Genomic DNA, 18,982 nt, shown 5'->3' on the forward strand with positions numbered 1-18,982 from the left:
CCCCCCCCATTCTTAAGATTACATTTGATGGTGCTTTCTTCCCTCTTCCCCCCCTCCCCCCCTTGTGACTGACCCATTTACAAGGAAAACTCTATCTGATTCCAATTAGATTTAGGACAGAATCAGGCTAAACAGAGCCCTGAACTACGCCTTAAGAACTAATGCTCAGTGTAATGGAGAGGAACTGGAACTGTTTCTCCAAATGGCAGTTGGTTTAAAGTACAGTAGATGATTAATTTGGTGATAATTTGAAAATGAATGTACTGAAAGGATATAAACAAAACAAAAGCCACTGTAAGTTGAGGTTTTGATTAATGGAGTCTATTAGTAAGAGAATTCTATCACGGAAATCACATTCCTTTAATAAATGCATATATACACATACAGTGTAATGGAGTAATTCACATAACTGCAATTTATCTGGAGGAGGGATCTGGGTTTTATTGATGACTGTATTATATCAGTACCCATCTACACTTCAGCTCCACCTGCACGTGTATTCATTTTTGTGTATCTGTATATACACATCTTTGCATCTCTCTCCATCCTGTAGAATACTCTAAGCAGTCGTGAAGATATTTCATCCCTCCTGCCCTGTACTGCACTGATGAAACCATAGAAGAGGCTGGTGGTCCTGTCATGAAGATATGGTGAATTACTGTTTCATTTTACTCATTTTAGATGAAAGAGGTAATAATAAAGAGCAGAAGTTGAGTATCTACAAGGGAGTACCGTGCATGGCTTGTTTCCCACATCACAGCATTCGAAGGGTCCCCAGACACCTCCAGATGCTGTGCTGTGAAGAACACACACACCACAGCCTCCTGTCCTCAGCTCCTGTCACCCCCGGACCCACTACGGGCTCTCATCCCTAGCAGTCCCAGCTTGCACGTGTGCAGAAATCTGACAACAGATGCAGGACAGTCCCACCAGAACAAACTACCCAGTTTCCTCAAACTACCCAAAGAATACGCACCGAGCAGCAACATCTGCACCTTTGGGGGAGGCTCCCACTTAACTCATCTCCTGGGAACTGATGGACAGGTTCGCATTTCCACGGGGACCCCCATCCCAAGGGCAGCTCATGACAGGAATGATCTCCATCACAGTGTAATTACCTCCCTGACCAAGGCCAACCTGCATGTTCACAGCAGCAAAGTCTCACAACATTCACATAGCGAGTTGTGGGCAAGGCTGAGACGAGATGGGAAAAAAAAAAAAGAACAATTTTTGTGCTGCTGCTATCCTCATTTTCTACTGCTACCTCTTGTCCCTACATCTGTATTCTAATTCATTGCTTATGACAATAAACAGTGGCTTTCATCAGGACCTGCAATGTAATGAGGGGCAGAAAGCCCATTTCAAAGTATAAACACTAGATTTTTATTTTGGAAAACTGAACTCATTTGTAGTTTTTAGACTTCACCGACTACATATTTAATTGAAACACACACAGAATTAGGTAGGTGCTCATGTACCCAAATGCTGCTGGGCATATTGGATTCACTTGAATACAATAACTTATTTCAGTTAGAAGATGACAGTTCTATAACAGAACAAGCTTTACTGGGTAGTTCAGCTGAGCTTCGTTTTGATTGGAAAATAGCAAGCAAATGCAGTCACTGGGGATTTTCCATGAAAGCACAATTGATTTTTAACAATAAATCCTGTCTGCAGGACTGCACTGAACTCCTGGGTTTGTTTTTACCTATAAAACAATGCGGCCCTGTAAAATTCTCACCACACTATTAGGTCTCTCCCCTTGCCAGCTCTGACCTGCACTGTTCACCTTGATTTCCGGCTCCCAAGACAATTGCCTCTAAATTATGCCACGAGCATTTTGATGATTTTAAAGTACTGTGGCATGCAGGCTCACCTACATCCAAATTCACTGCAGACTTTCTGAATGGCACAGGTGTAAAGTTGGGCACCATTCAACAAGCTGAATGGGCAAAGGCACTATGTCCCTGCATGGGGACATGGTGTGTGTGGGATTCAAGTCCTGGTCTCAGAATCACAGAAACATCAAGGTTGGAAAAGACCTACAAGATCATCCAGTCCAACCATCCACCCATCACCAGTAGTTCTCACTAAACCATATTCCTCAACACAAAATCCAAACGTTCCTTGAACACCTCCAGGGTTGGTGACTCCACCTCCCCGTGCAGCCCATCCCAGCTCCTGACCACTCATTCAGAAAAGTAATATTTCCTAATGTCCAGCCTAAACCTCCCCTGGCACAGCTTGAGCCATTCCCTCTAGTTCTATCACCAGTTACACAGGAGAAGAGGCTGACCCCCAGCTCACTACAACCTCCCTTCAGGTAGTTATAGAGAGCAATGAGGTCTCCCCTGAGCCTCCTCTTCTCCAGACTGAACATTCCCAGCTTCTTCAGCCTCTCCTCATAAGGCCTGTGCTCCAGACCCCTCACCAGCTTTGTTGCCCTTCTTTGAACCGGTTCCAGGGCCTCAAGGTCTCTTCCAGGTCTGGACATGTACCCAAGCCATGGGAGACAGTTATCTATCCATGCCTACCGGCATTCCCAGCATCAGCTGTAAGGTGTCTGTTTAGGACAGTCCTGCATAAGTACCCGGGTCCACTCTTCTGCCTGTGGGAAAGTGCAGAAATCCCTTTCCTGCTGGATTCTCCCTTCAATGCATAAGATTAATTAGCAAAAGACCAGCATGCACATAGAAATGATTTCTCATACTGCTCATGTCCTGAATACTTCCTGGTGCATCTGGCTATAAATGTGCTTAGGAAACCCCAAACCACTTGCAGACTTACTTGGCTTCCTGTTTTGGTTTCCTGTGGCCATTAAAGATAATTTCTCTAAATTAGGTCTATTTACATTTTTGCATCATAGTCATTTGAAAAATCAGTATTTTTCAGCTGGAATGAAAAACTGAGGGTTTTCTCTGGCACTTGTTACTTCTGAAGTCCCTGCCAAAGGCAGAGTACAGGGTGCTGGATCCCGGCTAAAGCATTTGTGCAATTCTTTGCCACTTGCAAGAAGTCACCACTATTTCCACAGCTCAAGTCAGCAATGTCTTCTGGACACTGGACAGTGTTGCTCTTTCACTGATTGATGCATGGCTGTATTTTGATTTCAGTGTGCATCAAGAGAACAGATGCACAAAAAGGAAGGAATAGAATTTTGGCTTGCACTTGTTTGCTTATCTGGAATTTTGGAAAGTTTGCAGAGCAGGAGGATTCTTGTTCAAGACATGTGGATGACAACATACAGCTCTGGTCAAAAGAAAGACATCTGAGCAGAGCCTGGCACACAGCAGTCAATGAGATAACCACTGGAATGGAAAGTTGTAGAGCAAAAAGGGGCTGGAGGTCGGCTGGTTTAGCTTCACAAAAAGGTGTATCAGGGTAGAGATAAGAGAAAGTAGAGTGGAAACATCAAGATGGGAGAAGGAAGAACTATTTAAGGTGAAGCACACCTGCAAGGCACTGAGAACCTGCTTCAAATTTCAAATCACTTTCCAGAGTGCATTCATTAGCATTTTCCACAGGGCTCCAAGGAGCCGAAACACCTGCAGAGACAAAGGTCAGCAATTCTTGGCAGTGCAGTGCCAAAACCTGAACTCCTTTAGCTGGGACTCTGCCTGCGTCATTTTGCCCACAATGCACCAAGCGCATTGCTGATCAATCCCATCCTGGGTGAGCCAGGCTCTGAGATCTGTGCTAGTAATTAAACAGCCTGTTTAAAAACCATCATGGACTGCTTCTCCTGATGCACTCACAAATGCTTGTTCCTCCACTGATTAGCTAAATCCACTTTGCAAACAGATTAACCTCACCCAGCAACACATCCCCTTCTGCTAGTACACAAGCCTCCTCAGCTCTTCTGCTTTCACAACCAGCTCTGGCCCTTCCCAGCCCACAGGGCTCAGCACTACCCAACACTTGCTCCTAAACATTCAGAGCGGCTCCCAACAGGAGCCCAAGAGGCAGAGGGGAAGCAGAGGCAATACTGGAGCCAGCACTTTAAAATATGCTCTACTGGGTTCAGCCTTGGAAGAGGAGATTCTCAAAGCTGTGCCAAAGGGCAAATTTTAAAGTAGCTTTAAATAAGACCTCCTAAGGCTCAGGAGCTTAAAGAACTTGAATAGCCCAGTTTCTGGGCTAAAAAAAAAAAAAAAAAGAGGTTGATTGCCAGTCAGGTTTCCCCAAAATCCACAAGCTCAACTAATTACAAGCACTTCAGCCCTGCGAAATAATATTTCCCTTACACGGGCCACTATAAAAACAAGTTCTGCACAGTAGGCAAATTTAAAATAACTTTTAATTAACATTTAAGACACAGAAGTCTGATCATGCAAATTCATCTGCATCTCCTCTCTGTGCCTGATTGTTCTTGATTGAATACGATAAAAATAGACTTTGTAAGAGTCAAGTGTAGGCATGGGTTTCTTTTTCTCCTCCTCCCCTCTGATTATGCATTTCCTTAGATAAAGTGGAAACCCTCGGATGGAGATTATCGGTACATTGGGTCAGGCTGGAAAGGGCATCCAGCTTGACAGAAGCATTAAAGGCATTCCTTCCATGAGCCAAAAAAATGCCTCCACCTTGCGTAAAATCTCACCTGAGAGTATCCAGCACTGTTCTGTCTCAGCTGACGCTTAATCTTTGGAACACCAACACTAATTTCAGTGTGCCTCCTCTGTATCTGAGGTGAACATCTGCTCAGGGGCTCCGTCACAGATCTATACTAATGTGGAAAAAATGCAACTTGCCTGCACATAGGAGATAAATATTCGAAGGGTGGCAGAGGAATTTCCACACCATTACAAAGTGTCAGAGAACAACTGTGCTATGAGCAGCAGCACACTGCATAACGGATGGCGCACAGATACTGTAGTAGCAGGTATCTTCTAGCAGTTGGAGCAAGTTCCCTAGAGAAACTTCCTACAAGGTCTTGATGCAATGCAAAGTCCAGCTAAAATTTCACCATGTCATGTCAGCTGATGATTAGGCAGGTGCAAACCCACCAAGAGTGCCACAGGAATGAATCAGCACAGCTAATCACTCTGAATGGAAAACTTGGGTATGGTAGATGTAACTTTTCCAAGGCATTCCAGAGCCCACAGGAGCAGGCTGGTCAGGCACATCTTAGAGAACTCCTACTGCTGCTCTGTGGCAGAGGGAAGAATTGAATCCCTCTGTTTATTTTTGCAAACTGCAATGTCACATGAAGAACACAACACAAAGAGCCGGCTGCTGAAGTCCCTTAGCTAACCAGAAGAGCATTCCCTGGCTCACAGACCTGCACTAAATCATTAAAATTGTCCAAAATAGCCATCTATGATGTTTACAGCATCATAGGATACTCCACTCTTCTAGCACAGATCTGTTTCCCACTGAGGCAGTATCTCACGAGATATCTCCCCCCGTTAGTTGCTCTCTGATGCTTCTCAGCATGGCCAAATAGCATCGCAAAGTGAGGATGCATTCAACCTCATAAAAACCAGAGCTGGAAAGGACTCAAGGAGGTCACCTCATCCTTGCTGTGCCCCAGCACGTCACAGTTTGATGCTGGTAGTCGTAGGCATGCTGGCCAGAGCTGGCTGTGACTCTGCTGATAGAGCTGCTGGGCTCAGCATTAGCAGCACATTTCAATTCAGAAATATTTCCCTCAGAGATTCTGATTTTTTTCCCCTCACCTTCTAACTTCATAATCCTTCATATGAGAATGCAGAGATTCTTCTTCCCCTGTTATTCTGTGAAAGGATGTAAAAACCCATTGATCCACTTTCACAGAAGCAAACATCCATTTTGGAGTTTTATAGGTATCTTCAGTTTCTACATTTAAGGATCTTTTGTGTGATCCTTCTGCTCCTTTTTCACTTCTCCTCCAGCAATGCACTGTGATCGCAGCCCACCTGGTTTTAAATGGCCCTTAAGCAAAACACCTGGGCAGCCCATCCCCTCCTTGTGTCTGGACTTCCACCTCAGCCCCACGCAGTGCTCAGTTACTGCCATGATCCCAATTTCTTGGCCATCACAGTGGCTGTGTTTTCCTCTCCTGTCCCATTAATAAGTTTTATACAACAACAATAAATCCTGCTGCTGAATACATGAGCTGTGACACCAGCATGTTGCAGAGTCCTCCCAAGCAACATTCTTATCCAGTAATGATGAAGTCCAACCCCACTCTGCCCCCAGCTGTACGACAGGTAATTTAGGAGCACCATAAAATTGGCCTTTCTGTGCTTCTGGGCCAAACACAGTCACTCCAGCTCCTTTCAGCTGGCAACTTCTCAAGAGCAAGCTGTTATTTTAGTTATTTGATCATTTCAATACAGGAGCATTTTTATTTAAAAATGACCATCTCTCTCCAAACATTCTCCAGTCTTAAAGGAGACCATGGCTTTGTTACCATCAGAGCTGTAGGTTTCCTGGAAAGAGATTTTTGCCTTTTTTTTTTTTTAAGAGGTGTTAAAAAGCAGATCGGACTATTTGAGGACAGTGAGGAAATTCAGCTTCATTTCAAGGAGACTGATTAGCCCAGTGCTGTTCTCTGCCAGTCAGAGAAAAACCATATTGTGCTTCCATACTCCCACAAAATTCATCCTGGCTATTCCTGGGATTACATCAAAGATGATCGTTTCCATTAAAATCAGAAAATATTATTGTATTATTGTAAAATGCCCTCGGTTTTCAAATCTTTAACAAGTCCCTTGTGCATAAAGCTCTTTGGTCCTTTGTAGAGCTTTCTCTTCAGTGATTGAAATCAGAGAAATAATGGTACACAGCAGCCATGCTAAGAAGAATAGCATCTTCTCACCCACTGGGGGTTGGACTCGATGATCTCTGGAGGCCCCTTCCAACCCCTATAATTCTGTGATTCCCTACAACTCTGTGATTTCACACAGTCGTATGTGCATTTCTCTTGATGAACTCCATTCCTTTTAGGTCTAACACATTGAAATGTAAAACACTTAGAATTCACCTGAAAGCAGATTACCCTTATCTTCCCTTCCATCAGATTCAGAAGGCACTACAAGAGACTTCACCTCCTGTCTTTCTTCTGGAGCCATGACCAGACAACTTGGGTCATCTGGAACTTGTGCTTAAATGATGCGGCCACTAGATGTCATTCCTTTTTCACTCAAAAGAAGAGCTGTTCACCTGGTAGAATAACCTCCTTGCCAAATATTAGCAAGCTTGTATGGTTGTACTGAAAGTCCCATTGCCCGAGAATTGCCAAACTCTGCGACACAGCCCCTAAAAGCCTTCCCAGAGAAAACAATTCTATGCTGGCACGAGAAAGGAACACGTGCCCTAAGCTTTGCAGCACATTTTTGTGGCTCCCCACAACCATATGTATCATATGTAAGGAGATATTTAATGACAGCTTTACACTACAAAGCTCAGTGTGTTCACTATGACAGATAGGAAGCACATGTGTTGTTGTAAAACCCAAGCTCTACAGGCTGGAACAGCAACACAGGCTGCAGGCTGGCAGCCCATTTCTGACTCAGGAGAAACCTAGTGCGGCCCTTCTGAGAATCCACAACACAGTCACTTCCACTGCCTGGAAGGAAGATGAGCACACCGTGCCCAAGAGCCCAGGGCTCAGAACTGTAGGGGCTGGAAGGGACCACTGAGGCCCCTGTGGTGAGATGAAGGCAGGATCCCACCATCAGCATGAAGCCCAACTGGACCCACGGTGACATCAATTGGGCTTTGCACGACTCCCTGGAGCTCTGTTGCATATTCACAGTTTGTAAGGGTGTAACTAAGGAGAAACTCCAGCACTACATGAATAAATATTTGCATATCCTGTAAGGCGAGATGAAAATTCAGAATAATATAAATAATAAACACATTCCTGAAAGAACGTTCAGTGACATGAGCACAATGCAGCTTTGACTTTCTGTATTCTCAGTGATCTGGTATCAGTTCTAGACAAATCGTTTGCTCCTCCTGGTTTACAATGATATGAATATAGACAGTGGCTACACAGTGCTTTCTCATTTATTACCATGTAGATCTCTATACTCCTTTGTGGTTATTATGCACGTTTTGGATGTTCTACCTATATGGATTACGCAGGCTGGAAAGAACAAGACCACATTGTGTCTCCTTCTGTCTTTTCAATTTGATCTTAATCAGCTCTAATTTGCAATCTCTCTATTTTTCCTCTTTCTCACAAGTAATAAATACTTGGAGCACATGAGAATGGAACAGAGAAATACTGTACTAATAGAAGTAACATCTTAAACTGATTAAAAGCAGATGTAGTGAAGTACGTGTACACACTTACTGCCGGCACACACAAATACATCTGTTAAAGCTATCAGTGTAATACAAATTTCCTGGATAACTGTTACCATTTAGAGTATTTACTACTTCTTTGAAATCATATCCAGGCTACTAAACCCAAAATATCTCTTACTGCTCCGGATTTCACTCATAAGTAATAATAACTCTGAGATGTCTACAGCTGATTGTTGTGAAACAACTGTATCCTCTTTGGGGCAATCAGACATCGTCTGTTTGCCACATTATTTCAGCTCCTTTAGTACCTCACTGAAATTGGTCGCCAAATAGGTTTGCTACCTCACAGATCACGTTAGTTTCCTTTACCCATCTATTGCCTTTCCTCACCACCCCCCTTAAAAGTCTTTGTTCCACAGATTGATCAAGTTTGCCCTGTCTGCCAAACCAGCAAAGGGAGCCGACCGGCACAAACATCCCAAATCACAACCACGCTGTGTCTGGGCACTGCTGTGCTGATGTCTTGCTACTTACAGTGCTGGTCGTGAATTCAGGGGGGTTGTCATTCACATCTGTCACTGTGATGATTGCAGTTGCTGTGTTTGAGAGACCGTAGTTAAGATTTCCTTCCATATCTGTGGCTTGAACGATGACTATGTACTGCTGAACTTTCTGGAAAGAAAAAAAAAAACAAACAAACAGAAGAGAATGAAAAAAGGCATCCTGTAAAATGTCTCAGTTTATTTTCCATATATAAGTTCAATCTTAAGGCTGACTACAAAGTTAGACGGACCTGAAATGCTAGTAAGAAAACATAAAATTTTCCATTACATTTTTGAAGCAATTTTCACATAGATTGGTGGTTATCACCTGTTTATAGGAAAATAAAAGACCTTACAGGCAGAAATACTTGGCTTAGACAGACATTTTTGCTAATTTTTGAATGTTTTCAGCAACATTAGTTTGTGTCTTCTGAAAACAAGTAGAAATTTGGCTGACCTTTTTTTTTTTTTTTTTTTCCCATCAAAAAAGTCACCAAACACATTAATAATCCCCAACTGACAGCAGCATTGCCTCATGTCACTCCAACTGGCTCTGCTCACACAGTTCAATGCCTTTTGACACTTAAAATATCTTCCCTGTTTCAATCCATAACAAAATCTTCATTAAAAATTCTCATTTACTTTGAAGAATGAAAAAATCTTGCAGAGCAAACCATCTTGCCAAGCTACCCACATCACACTCAGGGCATATAGAACACTTAATCATAGAATCATCGGGGTTGGAACAGACTGTCAAGAGCACCCAGTCCAACCATTAGCCTGGCCAACTGTAATACTACAAAGGGATGATGATGAAAGCAGGCTAGCAAGGTCTTTAGCTACAGCAAATGAGAACCAGACCAAGCAGCAGCCACAGGCGCAGAAATAAAGGAAAACAGCTGCTAACCTTTAGGAAGGCCTCAGGTAGGCAGAGATCTCCAGCAACAGAAGCCCTTGCCTCCACTGCCAGCCCTTAAATGAGGTCTGGAAGAGGTGGATCCTGGCTCCAGCCCTTCTGATCACTCAGGTGCAGCTGAGTTTCTGTGGTTTGGCCCTGCCTTCTCACCAGGTGCTCCATCACTGTTTCAGGCTGTGACTTAGCATTCCCGCTACACTAACTGAGTCCCACCACTAACCATGACCCTCAAAGTCATATCTCTTAAATACCTCCAGAGATGGGGAATACATCTCCTGTTCCCATGTGAGCTGGGACACCAAGTGGTTCTGGCAGAGCAATGGAGAGCCTAAAGGGTGTGGATATGGAATCACAGTGTTACACTGGAAAAGCTTTGTGCAAAGCCAAGTGGAGGGTCTCTAATGGGAGGAAAGAGCTGCCCAGAGTGGCTGCGTGCTGAATGGCTGCCGGCTGCTGCAGTCTGGCTCTGCTACTCCAGGGCCGCCCTTTTCCTTTGCTGACGTTACATCTTGTGCAAAATGTCACATGCTCTTCGAAGTTTCACATGGTGAAAATTAGGTCTGTTAGGTCTGCTTACTCCCATAACAGCGTTCTTCAGCTGCCAAAACTGCTTTAATTCTGTAATTCTTCTGAGCTACTAAAATAACAGAAATCTGAATTCTAGCTTTATCTTGATTCCAGCACTTTTAAATGACAGATATTAATCTGCTAAATTGACAAGACATCACACATAAGAATTCATCAGCACCTTACAACTGGAATATTTTATGGAAATGGACTTTCATTATTTCGTGCTACCCATAATAAAACATGAAGGAGAAACTCTAGCCCTTGTTTTTTTCTCGTGCAAACATTGCCATTCATTACTCCACTTGTAAAGCACTGCTAACTGTAAGGCTGAAATGCCCTACGAATGAATCTGTCTTATTAATCTCAGATTTACAATCAAGCTTTTTTATTTAACTAACTGCTTCTCACTAGCATTGCAGCACAGTGTTAATAAAATATCCAGAACAAATTCAGAATGCCACATTAAAGAAATCTACATGAGAGATTGCATTGACCAAGAGAATACAAAGCCAAAAATGAAAACACCCAGAACTGAGTAAGGTACATATGCAGCAGCCCCAAGAGCTGGCTCATATGGATGGGAAGAGGGAAAGAAAGCACTGGATGGGCACTCTGTCCCAGGGTTGGTGGCAGCTGCAGCGGTGGGGACCCAGGAAGAGGCCAACTGCTGCAAGCTTCGCCAAAGCTGTGCTCGTTTCCATCAGATGAAGACACGACTGTTGTGTTAGGAGCAGAAGAGTGATCTGACCTGGAGAAAGATGTTGGCTGGCATGTGAAGTTGTGTCAAACATGAAAACTTGTAACTGAAAGTAGGCTGAGATTTGTCAGCCCTTTAGGCACTCAGTTGCCATCCATTCCCATCTTCATCCGAACGCCTCTGGTGTGGGCAGATAAGGGTGACACACTCAAACACCTAGTTTAAATTTATAACTAATTCAATCTTCACTGAGATTGGTCCCAGCAGATAAGAAATTACTGATTTTTTGTTTTTGTTTTTCTGTAGCTAACCTTTCTGCTTTTGTGCATTAAGCTGATTTTATTGAACTATTCAATCAATTTCAATTTCAACATGTCTTTCCAATTTGTCACCACATCTCCAGGGGCATTTCAGTTTGTTGTCCTACTGTTAGTATTATTGTTGCGACTATTAAAAAAATAGGCAGCCTCATGCCCCCTAGCATATGAGACATTTTCTTGATGGGGTTTTGATCACACAGAATAATTCCGATCTTCTATTCCTTCGCAGAAGTGACATTTTAAATAGAACAGGATAAAAAATACAGCATGGGGGTTTCATCAGATGGCCTTAACCCAGAGAAATGAAATAGTTTCTGTATCCTTGCTCTGATGGTGATGCTGTGGAACCAAAGATATGAGCATCTGCCCTCAAGGGGTAGGCTAAAAACCCAGCCCACTGAAGTCACTGGAAGGCCCAGTGGCTGGTATTTTTAATAAATCTAGCAAATCTTCACGCTAGAGGAAAGTAAATGTGCTACTTCTACATAAATCAAGGGAAAAAAAATAGCTGATCTTGATAAGTGCAGAGCTTTTAGTCTGACCTAAAAACTAAGAAGAGCTTTTGAAGGAAAAAATTATGAAGGAAAGAATAATTTAAGCAATTGCAGCAGATCTAATCTGTCTGCTCTCCTGTCAATCATCTGATACAGTGCTACAAAGAAATACATCAGCTAAATTTCAGAGGTTGGGAATCAGTTGGTCAAGTGGTTAAGGTTGTTAAAGGGCTTGGTTAAAAAGCTAGGAATGCCTTGTACACAGAGAGGGAACAGAGAATCAAATAACAGAAACGAGAAGAGATTTAACAGTACAAAACAGAACAGAACGCAGCAAGGGACCAAAACTCTGTAGACAGCTGGTTGAGGGGGCATGAGCAGGACACGAGCACAGGGGATGGGCCCATGTCCTGACCCTCACTGTGCAGCAGGGACAAAAGCCATGGGCACATGCATTGCGTGCAGTGTCGACCTTGCAGAAACAGCGATATTCACTCCTTGGGCCAAACTCTGAGGGCTCATCTGGATGCTGTGCATAATCCAGGTCACTTGTATGAGCAGCCCAGACCCGACCAGGTGCCGGGAGTGAAGAGCCCATCACCAGAGAAGAGCCCAGAAGAGCCTGGCTTGTTTGGTCTAGCAAATGAAGGCTGCTAGTAGATATGATTGCTGTCTATAAATATCTCAGGAGGATAAACACTGGGAAGGCTAAAGAGCAATTTAAACTAAAGGACAATGTTGACACAAGAACAAATGGGTATAAGCTGGCCATGAATAAATTTAGGCTGGAAATTAGTAGGTCCTTCACCTCTAAAGCTGTGGGATGCTGGAGCAACTGTCTAACACAAGGTCTGGGGAGAAAAAATGTTCAAAAAGTATATTAAATCAGCAGTAGAGCCTTTTGGGTCTGAGTGGAAATTACGACAAATTGAACAAAGCAGAAACCGGTTCTTTCTGTATTCTTTATGTTCAAACAATTTTTGAAGATAAAAAAGCCCATCAAACCCCACCCCTTTCACAAGGTTTTTGTATGATCACTTCACAGTGATCACCAGACCAGCACTTACACAGGCATGGAGAAAGGAAGAGATGCCCCCTCCAAGCGCAGCTTTGCTCTGGCTCTGCCCATTGGGGTGCCAGACAGCCCCACGGATGCTGCCTCGCACCCTGGGCACACACACAGCACTACTGAGACAGGCTTTGAACAAATCATATTCAAAGAAAAACATCTAAAGAGCAAAATAGTTTTTAAATGAAATTGCAGCAATGAAGTGCTATCTGTGAACCCAACTTTCACATATGCGTGCCCAATAATTTTAGGAATATGGCTGCTCCTGGATTACTCATGCAATTAATATAAATCATACACGTGCTGGGTAACTGTAGATGCCAAAGTCCAGAGATGTGGTAATTATGTGATTAAATTAATCTTCATTATGGACAAAGGGTTTGCAAAATTAGGACCTGCATTTTCAAAGCTCTGTACAAATATTGTCCAATTAATTACCACTTCCTGGGAAATGTATGACTCATTAAATTTAGCATCCTGTCTAAAGCAAATAAGGTTACCAGGATGTTACAGTGGGATTTATTGAGAAGGAATCTATTAGTGAAAGAGACAGAAAATCTGCAGTTGGAAAAAAAGTCCTATTTCCTCTCGTGGCTATCCTCACCTGTTCTTTATACACTTTTCCATCTCCCCTGCCTTTTGCAATGCCAATGAGAGGAACATGCCATATTCCTCTGGCTTCCTTTCTAAATCATTTCTTCATGTGCTGGTGAAATTTTGATGTTCACTTCTTTGGTATACGACAGTAGCTCATGAACACAGTAATAAATACTGCACCACAGCTGGGAAAGTCGATTTGAAAAGAAATACCCCAGACAGTCACATGACTTCAGCAGAAGTGCTTTATCCAAAAAGATTGAATGAGCCATCATTTAAACAAAGCCCACAGGCAGAATCTTGAAGTATCTGCAATGCTCCCTATGGTTAAATATAAAGGCAGATTTCCAGAAGTAGCCCCTGTGCTGGAGGCTCAGAGGAGGCAGCTCTGCTGACAATGTCTGCAGCTCCGTCTTGGCGTCCAGCTCGAGCCAAGCCTTTGATGGAGCTTGACCTTTACTTTTCCCACATACAGCATAGCACTGTAGCAGGTATGCAGCACCCTCAGCAGACTTCAGAACCCGCAAGTCTTAATACACAATCTGAGCTAAAAGGATGCACTTTGCTTCATCCCAGCATCTCTATACAAGTACAGCCACCCTCAGAAGTGTTCTATGCTACCAGGACAGGGACAGAGGATCCCACTTCTAAAATGGGCCACTTGATGTTGCACAACCACAAATAGATAGGTTTATCTTCTCTGTTTGGCTGAAGTTGTGTTTGCTTTTCTTCCCAGCATGGCACAGCACTCTCCTGCCACAAGCATCTGGGCACTTTGGGTTCTATGAGCTGTCAGCAAGCTGGGATGGTCCTTGGTCTAACTCTACTGATTGCCAAAGCTTACTCTCCTGGAAATGGTGGTGTGCTAATTCAGCTGTTTCCTCCCTAAAAAAGGTATCAATGAGAAACACCCTGCCTTCTGACATGCAGGTCAAGACAAAGGACAAAGGTCTTGAGGCCACAAGCTCACCTCTGGATTTTCACTTGGCATGGCACATATAGTGACAAGCGACCATTAACAAGCAGCTTTCAGCCAGCAGTGTGATTAGCATCTGAGAGTAAGTTTTCTTTCCTCTCAGCACCTGGGCCTCATAACCTGTGGTATCTCACACCTTCACTACTCCTTGCTTCCTCTCTTCTCTACTGCACTTTAAGACAGTATTTTAATATCACAGAATCATGGACACATTACGGTTGGAAAAGACCACAAAGATCCCCAAGTCCAACCCCAACCAATCCTGCTGTGTCCACATCTCTCAGTGCCACATCTCCACAGCTCTGCAACACCCTCAGAGATGGTGACCCCACCACATCCTGGGCAGCTGTACCACTGCATCACTGCTCTTTCTGAGAAGAAATATGCTGTTTGCAGGTTTGTTTAACTCGCTCAAATCCAGCAGTCACAAAACCAATCCCTTCAGCTTGGCTCAGCCAGGGTGAGTGTTGAATTTTAAGTGCAAATATGCCCTGTTACAGCTCAGTAGCTATTTTCTTTTCCATGTGGCTGCTTCAGAAAGCAAAATAACACCTGGCAGTGCGTACAGCAGCCAGCAATAGCTACCCCTTCACTTTCATACAAAAGCAGAAGGAAGAGTTAGGTTACCTGAAAAAAGTACTATTGCAGTGACTTTATGAAATCACAGAGAGCTGGAAGACCCTCCAAGAGTTTGCTCTGCTTGGCCTCCCAGCAGCTTCAGACCAAGCAGTGCAGCTCCTGCTGCCCCTGGCTGCTCTTTTTGTGCTCCTCAGGCAGTGGCAAGTGAGAGCAAAACCCCTCCCTAAGCATACCTCAGGTACAGCACTGCACTGATGGTTGCCGCCTGCCTCCTGCATCCACAGCCCTGGGCCAGGAGAGATGTGAGGTGGATTGAATTGCTCACCTCCCCTGTGTTACTGTGGGAGCAGCATCCTGCTGAAGAGCCAGCTCCAGGAGTGCTGTCATAGAGTGAGAATCTCATCTCCAAAAGCGTCCTGCTAGTTGTCAGGGATACCAAGAAAAGCTTGGAAATATCAACTCCAAACACAAAAAAGCACCAGAACAACAAAGAACTGCAGCGGGGGACATCCACGTAACTGAAAATGGTAACACAGAGTGGTGGTCCTGGTGGACCATTTTCTTTATTTTCTTAATGTTTTGTGCTAGCAATACTGTGCATAGGAAATACTCTACTAAGCAAGAACAGAGATAGCTTTGAGTGTGATTCATCTGAGTTATCCTTTTTTTAATTTTTATATTTGAGCAATGTTTCTTCCTGGTGGACTGGACACTGAGCCTGGGATCTCAAGGCTTTGGAAACACCCAGGCTGAAACCTCACAGTTGTGGAACACATTAAGAACAGCAACGCAGCCGCTCCTGGCCAAAGAGAGGGACCTACTGGAAACTGCATCCACCAAAATGTCAGCAGACCCAGATGCTCTGTGCACAGGGTTTGCTATGCTCTGACCCAAGCTGGTCCACCCATAAGGCAATGGCGCATTCTCAGGCATGCTGCATCCCAGGTTAGTACCATTGCAGGCTCTGTTTAACCCACACTAATTCTAGGTTTGGAGTTGCAAAAGGTGAGGATGACAAGAGGTCACAAGCTTTTTATCTGATATTTCACCACAAAAGAATGTCAGAATCTTAACCAGGAAAACCACAACCCACCCAATTCTTTTATCCTATCTGAAATATCACTTTAAAATCAATCTAATTCTTTGGAGTTCACTCAAAATCTAAACTGTACCACAATTCTGAAGACTGTGACATTATTTTCCAATTTTGGAAGGTTTTATAATATGGACATAACATTTGTTGGGATTATTTTCTTTTTTTTCATTCAGCCTTGGAAAATTAGACACCAAGCCTGGAGCAAATAGAAAATAGAGACTGGGCTGTTTTCAGAATATAAGTATGAAAACAACAATAACGGCAGAAGAAGTACCCACTGTTCTGTCTTGAAATGTTTTATTTACTGATGTTGCCACTGATGGACCTAATCTGTTTCCATGCCGCAAGCAATTCCATAAAGGCACCTGGGCTGAGTCTATTGAAGCTATTCAGGCACTACAGATTTACCTGAAAATTATTATCAGAATTATTACCAAAATTGTTATCAGAAAACCCACTGTAAAAATATCTGTAGTCCTTGGACAGTATTGAATTTTTTGAATAGGACGACTGTGAGTAAATGAGCTTCTCATATGGTTCTTATTTAATGCGTAAATTAGAATCACACAATCATTAGAAATGGGTTATATCTCACTTTTCAGTGATCAAAACTACAGATCAGATGCAAGACCACAAGGAAGAAGAATAAGGAAAATAAATTACATGCTGCTGATTGTCGGCACTGATAGACATGCGAGGGGGTGACAGTGAGCTGGTACGAGCTACAAATAAATTTCATTAAGAAAAGGAGAGATGAAAAACATCTTGGATAATGCATTTTGATTATGACTACCACCACTGAGTTGGTGCCAAAAAAGAGGTGGGCTGTGATTAAGGCTGCAGGCTGCAGCATAGGTTCCTTTTGCATTTTCCCAAACACTCCCCCAGTGACCTTTAGTGGGTCATTTAATTTTTCTGTGCCTCCAAGAAATTGAAAATAACACTTCAAAATGAAATGAAAACACTTTCTTATCTCATAGTGATATCGTGAGAATAAAATCCTTCCGTTTGCAGGAGCAGTCGGGCTCTGTGAGGAGGAGAGATGCAGAAGGACCCATCTCAGAGCCCTTCTGCATCCATACAGCACTGCAGGAGTGTTCCTTTGGACTTCAGCATCAACAAGAAGCAACTCAGACAATGCTTTCAATTCACGTCAATGTTTTGCAGGCTTTGTGCCCCACAGATGTCAGGTCATCTTGCAAAGCACTTAAAAGGAGACCTGAGGAATAAACCTTCCATCTTTTGGCTGAGGCAATTTTTGTAAAACCATGAAATTATGTCCAGCTTCTCTTGGACAGGAAGAGACAAGCAATAGCTCAATGTCTAGGTGGTCACAGAGTGACTGTCGCTGCTGAGAGGTGCCCTTTGGAAAATCTGCCAGCATTAAATTGATGCTGCTTGTGGTTTGTGTCTGCCACTTTTTGACAAAAGGAGAGAGAGTTGAGAGAGGGGAAAAAAACCTAAAAACCCCAGGCAGACCACAGGGATGGGAAAGCAAGCAACAATCTGAGGAAATGCTTTGGACTTGCACAAAACCAAATCCTTCCTATAGTGTGTATCATCTTGGTGGTTACCCAAAGGCCAGGCTTATGGAAAAAAAATATCCTCATTATGTCCATTGCACTTTTATATACCACAAAACCTTTACTCTCAAACGCTGCCAGAGCAATTTAATAAACAGGGAGAATGCCTTAATGTATTCTGAAACCTGAAAACCACCCATCATTAGCCCCACATGCTGTTTTCCTACTTTCTCTGCTTTAAGCCATTTAGCTGTTACAGCTGCTTTCCTTGTAAGCCTGACTTCTGTTTTTATCAGCCTGATTTGTTTTCTGGTCTATGTGACTTGATTAAAAACAGGACGAAAAGCCTCTCACAATCCAGGTAAAACTGCCTTCTTTAAGCTCTCTTGGGCTGGAAGCATGAAAAAGATCATCAAGAAGATCAGCGTAGGTGAATAAATATTAATAACATTGCTTATAATTTATACTTGGTCTCATTTTTTTGTGCAGACAGGCTCAAAATTCCACGCTCGTGGCACTGCTGCTATAGCAAAACCTCTTAATTCTGAGGTTTTTCCAAATCCTATCAATGCATCAATTAAAAAAAAAAACAACACAACACAAACCAATGTGAGACATATTCAGTGTAATACATTCAAACCATTTTCTCTACTCCTGTCTGTTTAGCCATGGCAGAAGGGTGGCAGTCAGGAGTCAAACTTTGAGAATCGGTATGGTTTTGACTCTGTATGGTCTGGATAATATAAACACATTTGGTGCTATTCGTTGTTAACTGCTGAGAATTATTCCATCACTTTTAAGAAAACAGCTCAGCTAAGTTCTTGCTAGCTGCTATCACATATGCCTTCACCCCTATGAATTGAAAGGAACATTCAAATAATGGAGGAACAAGTTATAGTTGGAAAAGCAGCTGATTTAATTAAATTTGGCAGAATGAAAGGTTAGTGGAAAACAGTCAAATAATTGCAAAGAGATTAATGTGAGATATTCCCTATTGTATTTCCCTTAAGAGCTGTTTTACACAGTATGGGTGGGGTCACGCTGTGTCGATATGCTGAGAGAGAATGTGACAGAATTACTGGAAAAGAAACTTGGTGTGGTTGTGAAGCCGGAAATACTAATGGGGGTTCTGTCAAAGACAGCTCTGGCTTTGCTTCCCTGGCTTTCAAGAGGGCTCTGCTCTCCCAGGTACTGTGACAAATACCCAGATGCGATCAGCTGGGCTGGGTGAGTGAGTGGGGGCACAACTGGAAGACCATCATGAGAACTACACCTAGGAGTAACGTGGGTCACTATGTTCTGTCTATGAGATTGGCCCCGGTGATGGAGTGCCACAGGACACACAGCAAGGAGTCCCATCTGCCCCCA

At 43.2% G+C, this 18,982-nt stretch overlaps 1 protein-coding gene across 1 annotated transcript in view; it reads right to left on the minus strand.

Annotated features, from left to right (window-relative positions):
- The window catches only part of CDH4 (cadherin 4), a 412,843-nt gene that overhangs the window by 28,058 nt on the left and 365,803 nt on the right, over positions 1–18,982 (minus strand). Inside the window, exon 8 of the mRNA XM_042832267.1 lies at positions 8,770–8,907. Coding sequence (XP_042688201.1) covers positions 8,770–8,907 — 138 coding nt within the window. The remainder of the gene's footprint in view (positions 1–8,769; positions 8,908–18,982) is intronic.

This window comes from Centrocercus urophasianus, unplaced genomic scaffold (assembly GCF_019232065.1).
Source record: "Centrocercus urophasianus isolate 14NV4802_14NV808 unplaced genomic scaffold, USGS_Curo_1.0 seq_38, whole genome shotgun sequence".
Taxonomy (NCBI): Eukaryota; Metazoa; Chordata; class Aves; order Galliformes; family Phasianidae; genus Centrocercus; species Centrocercus urophasianus.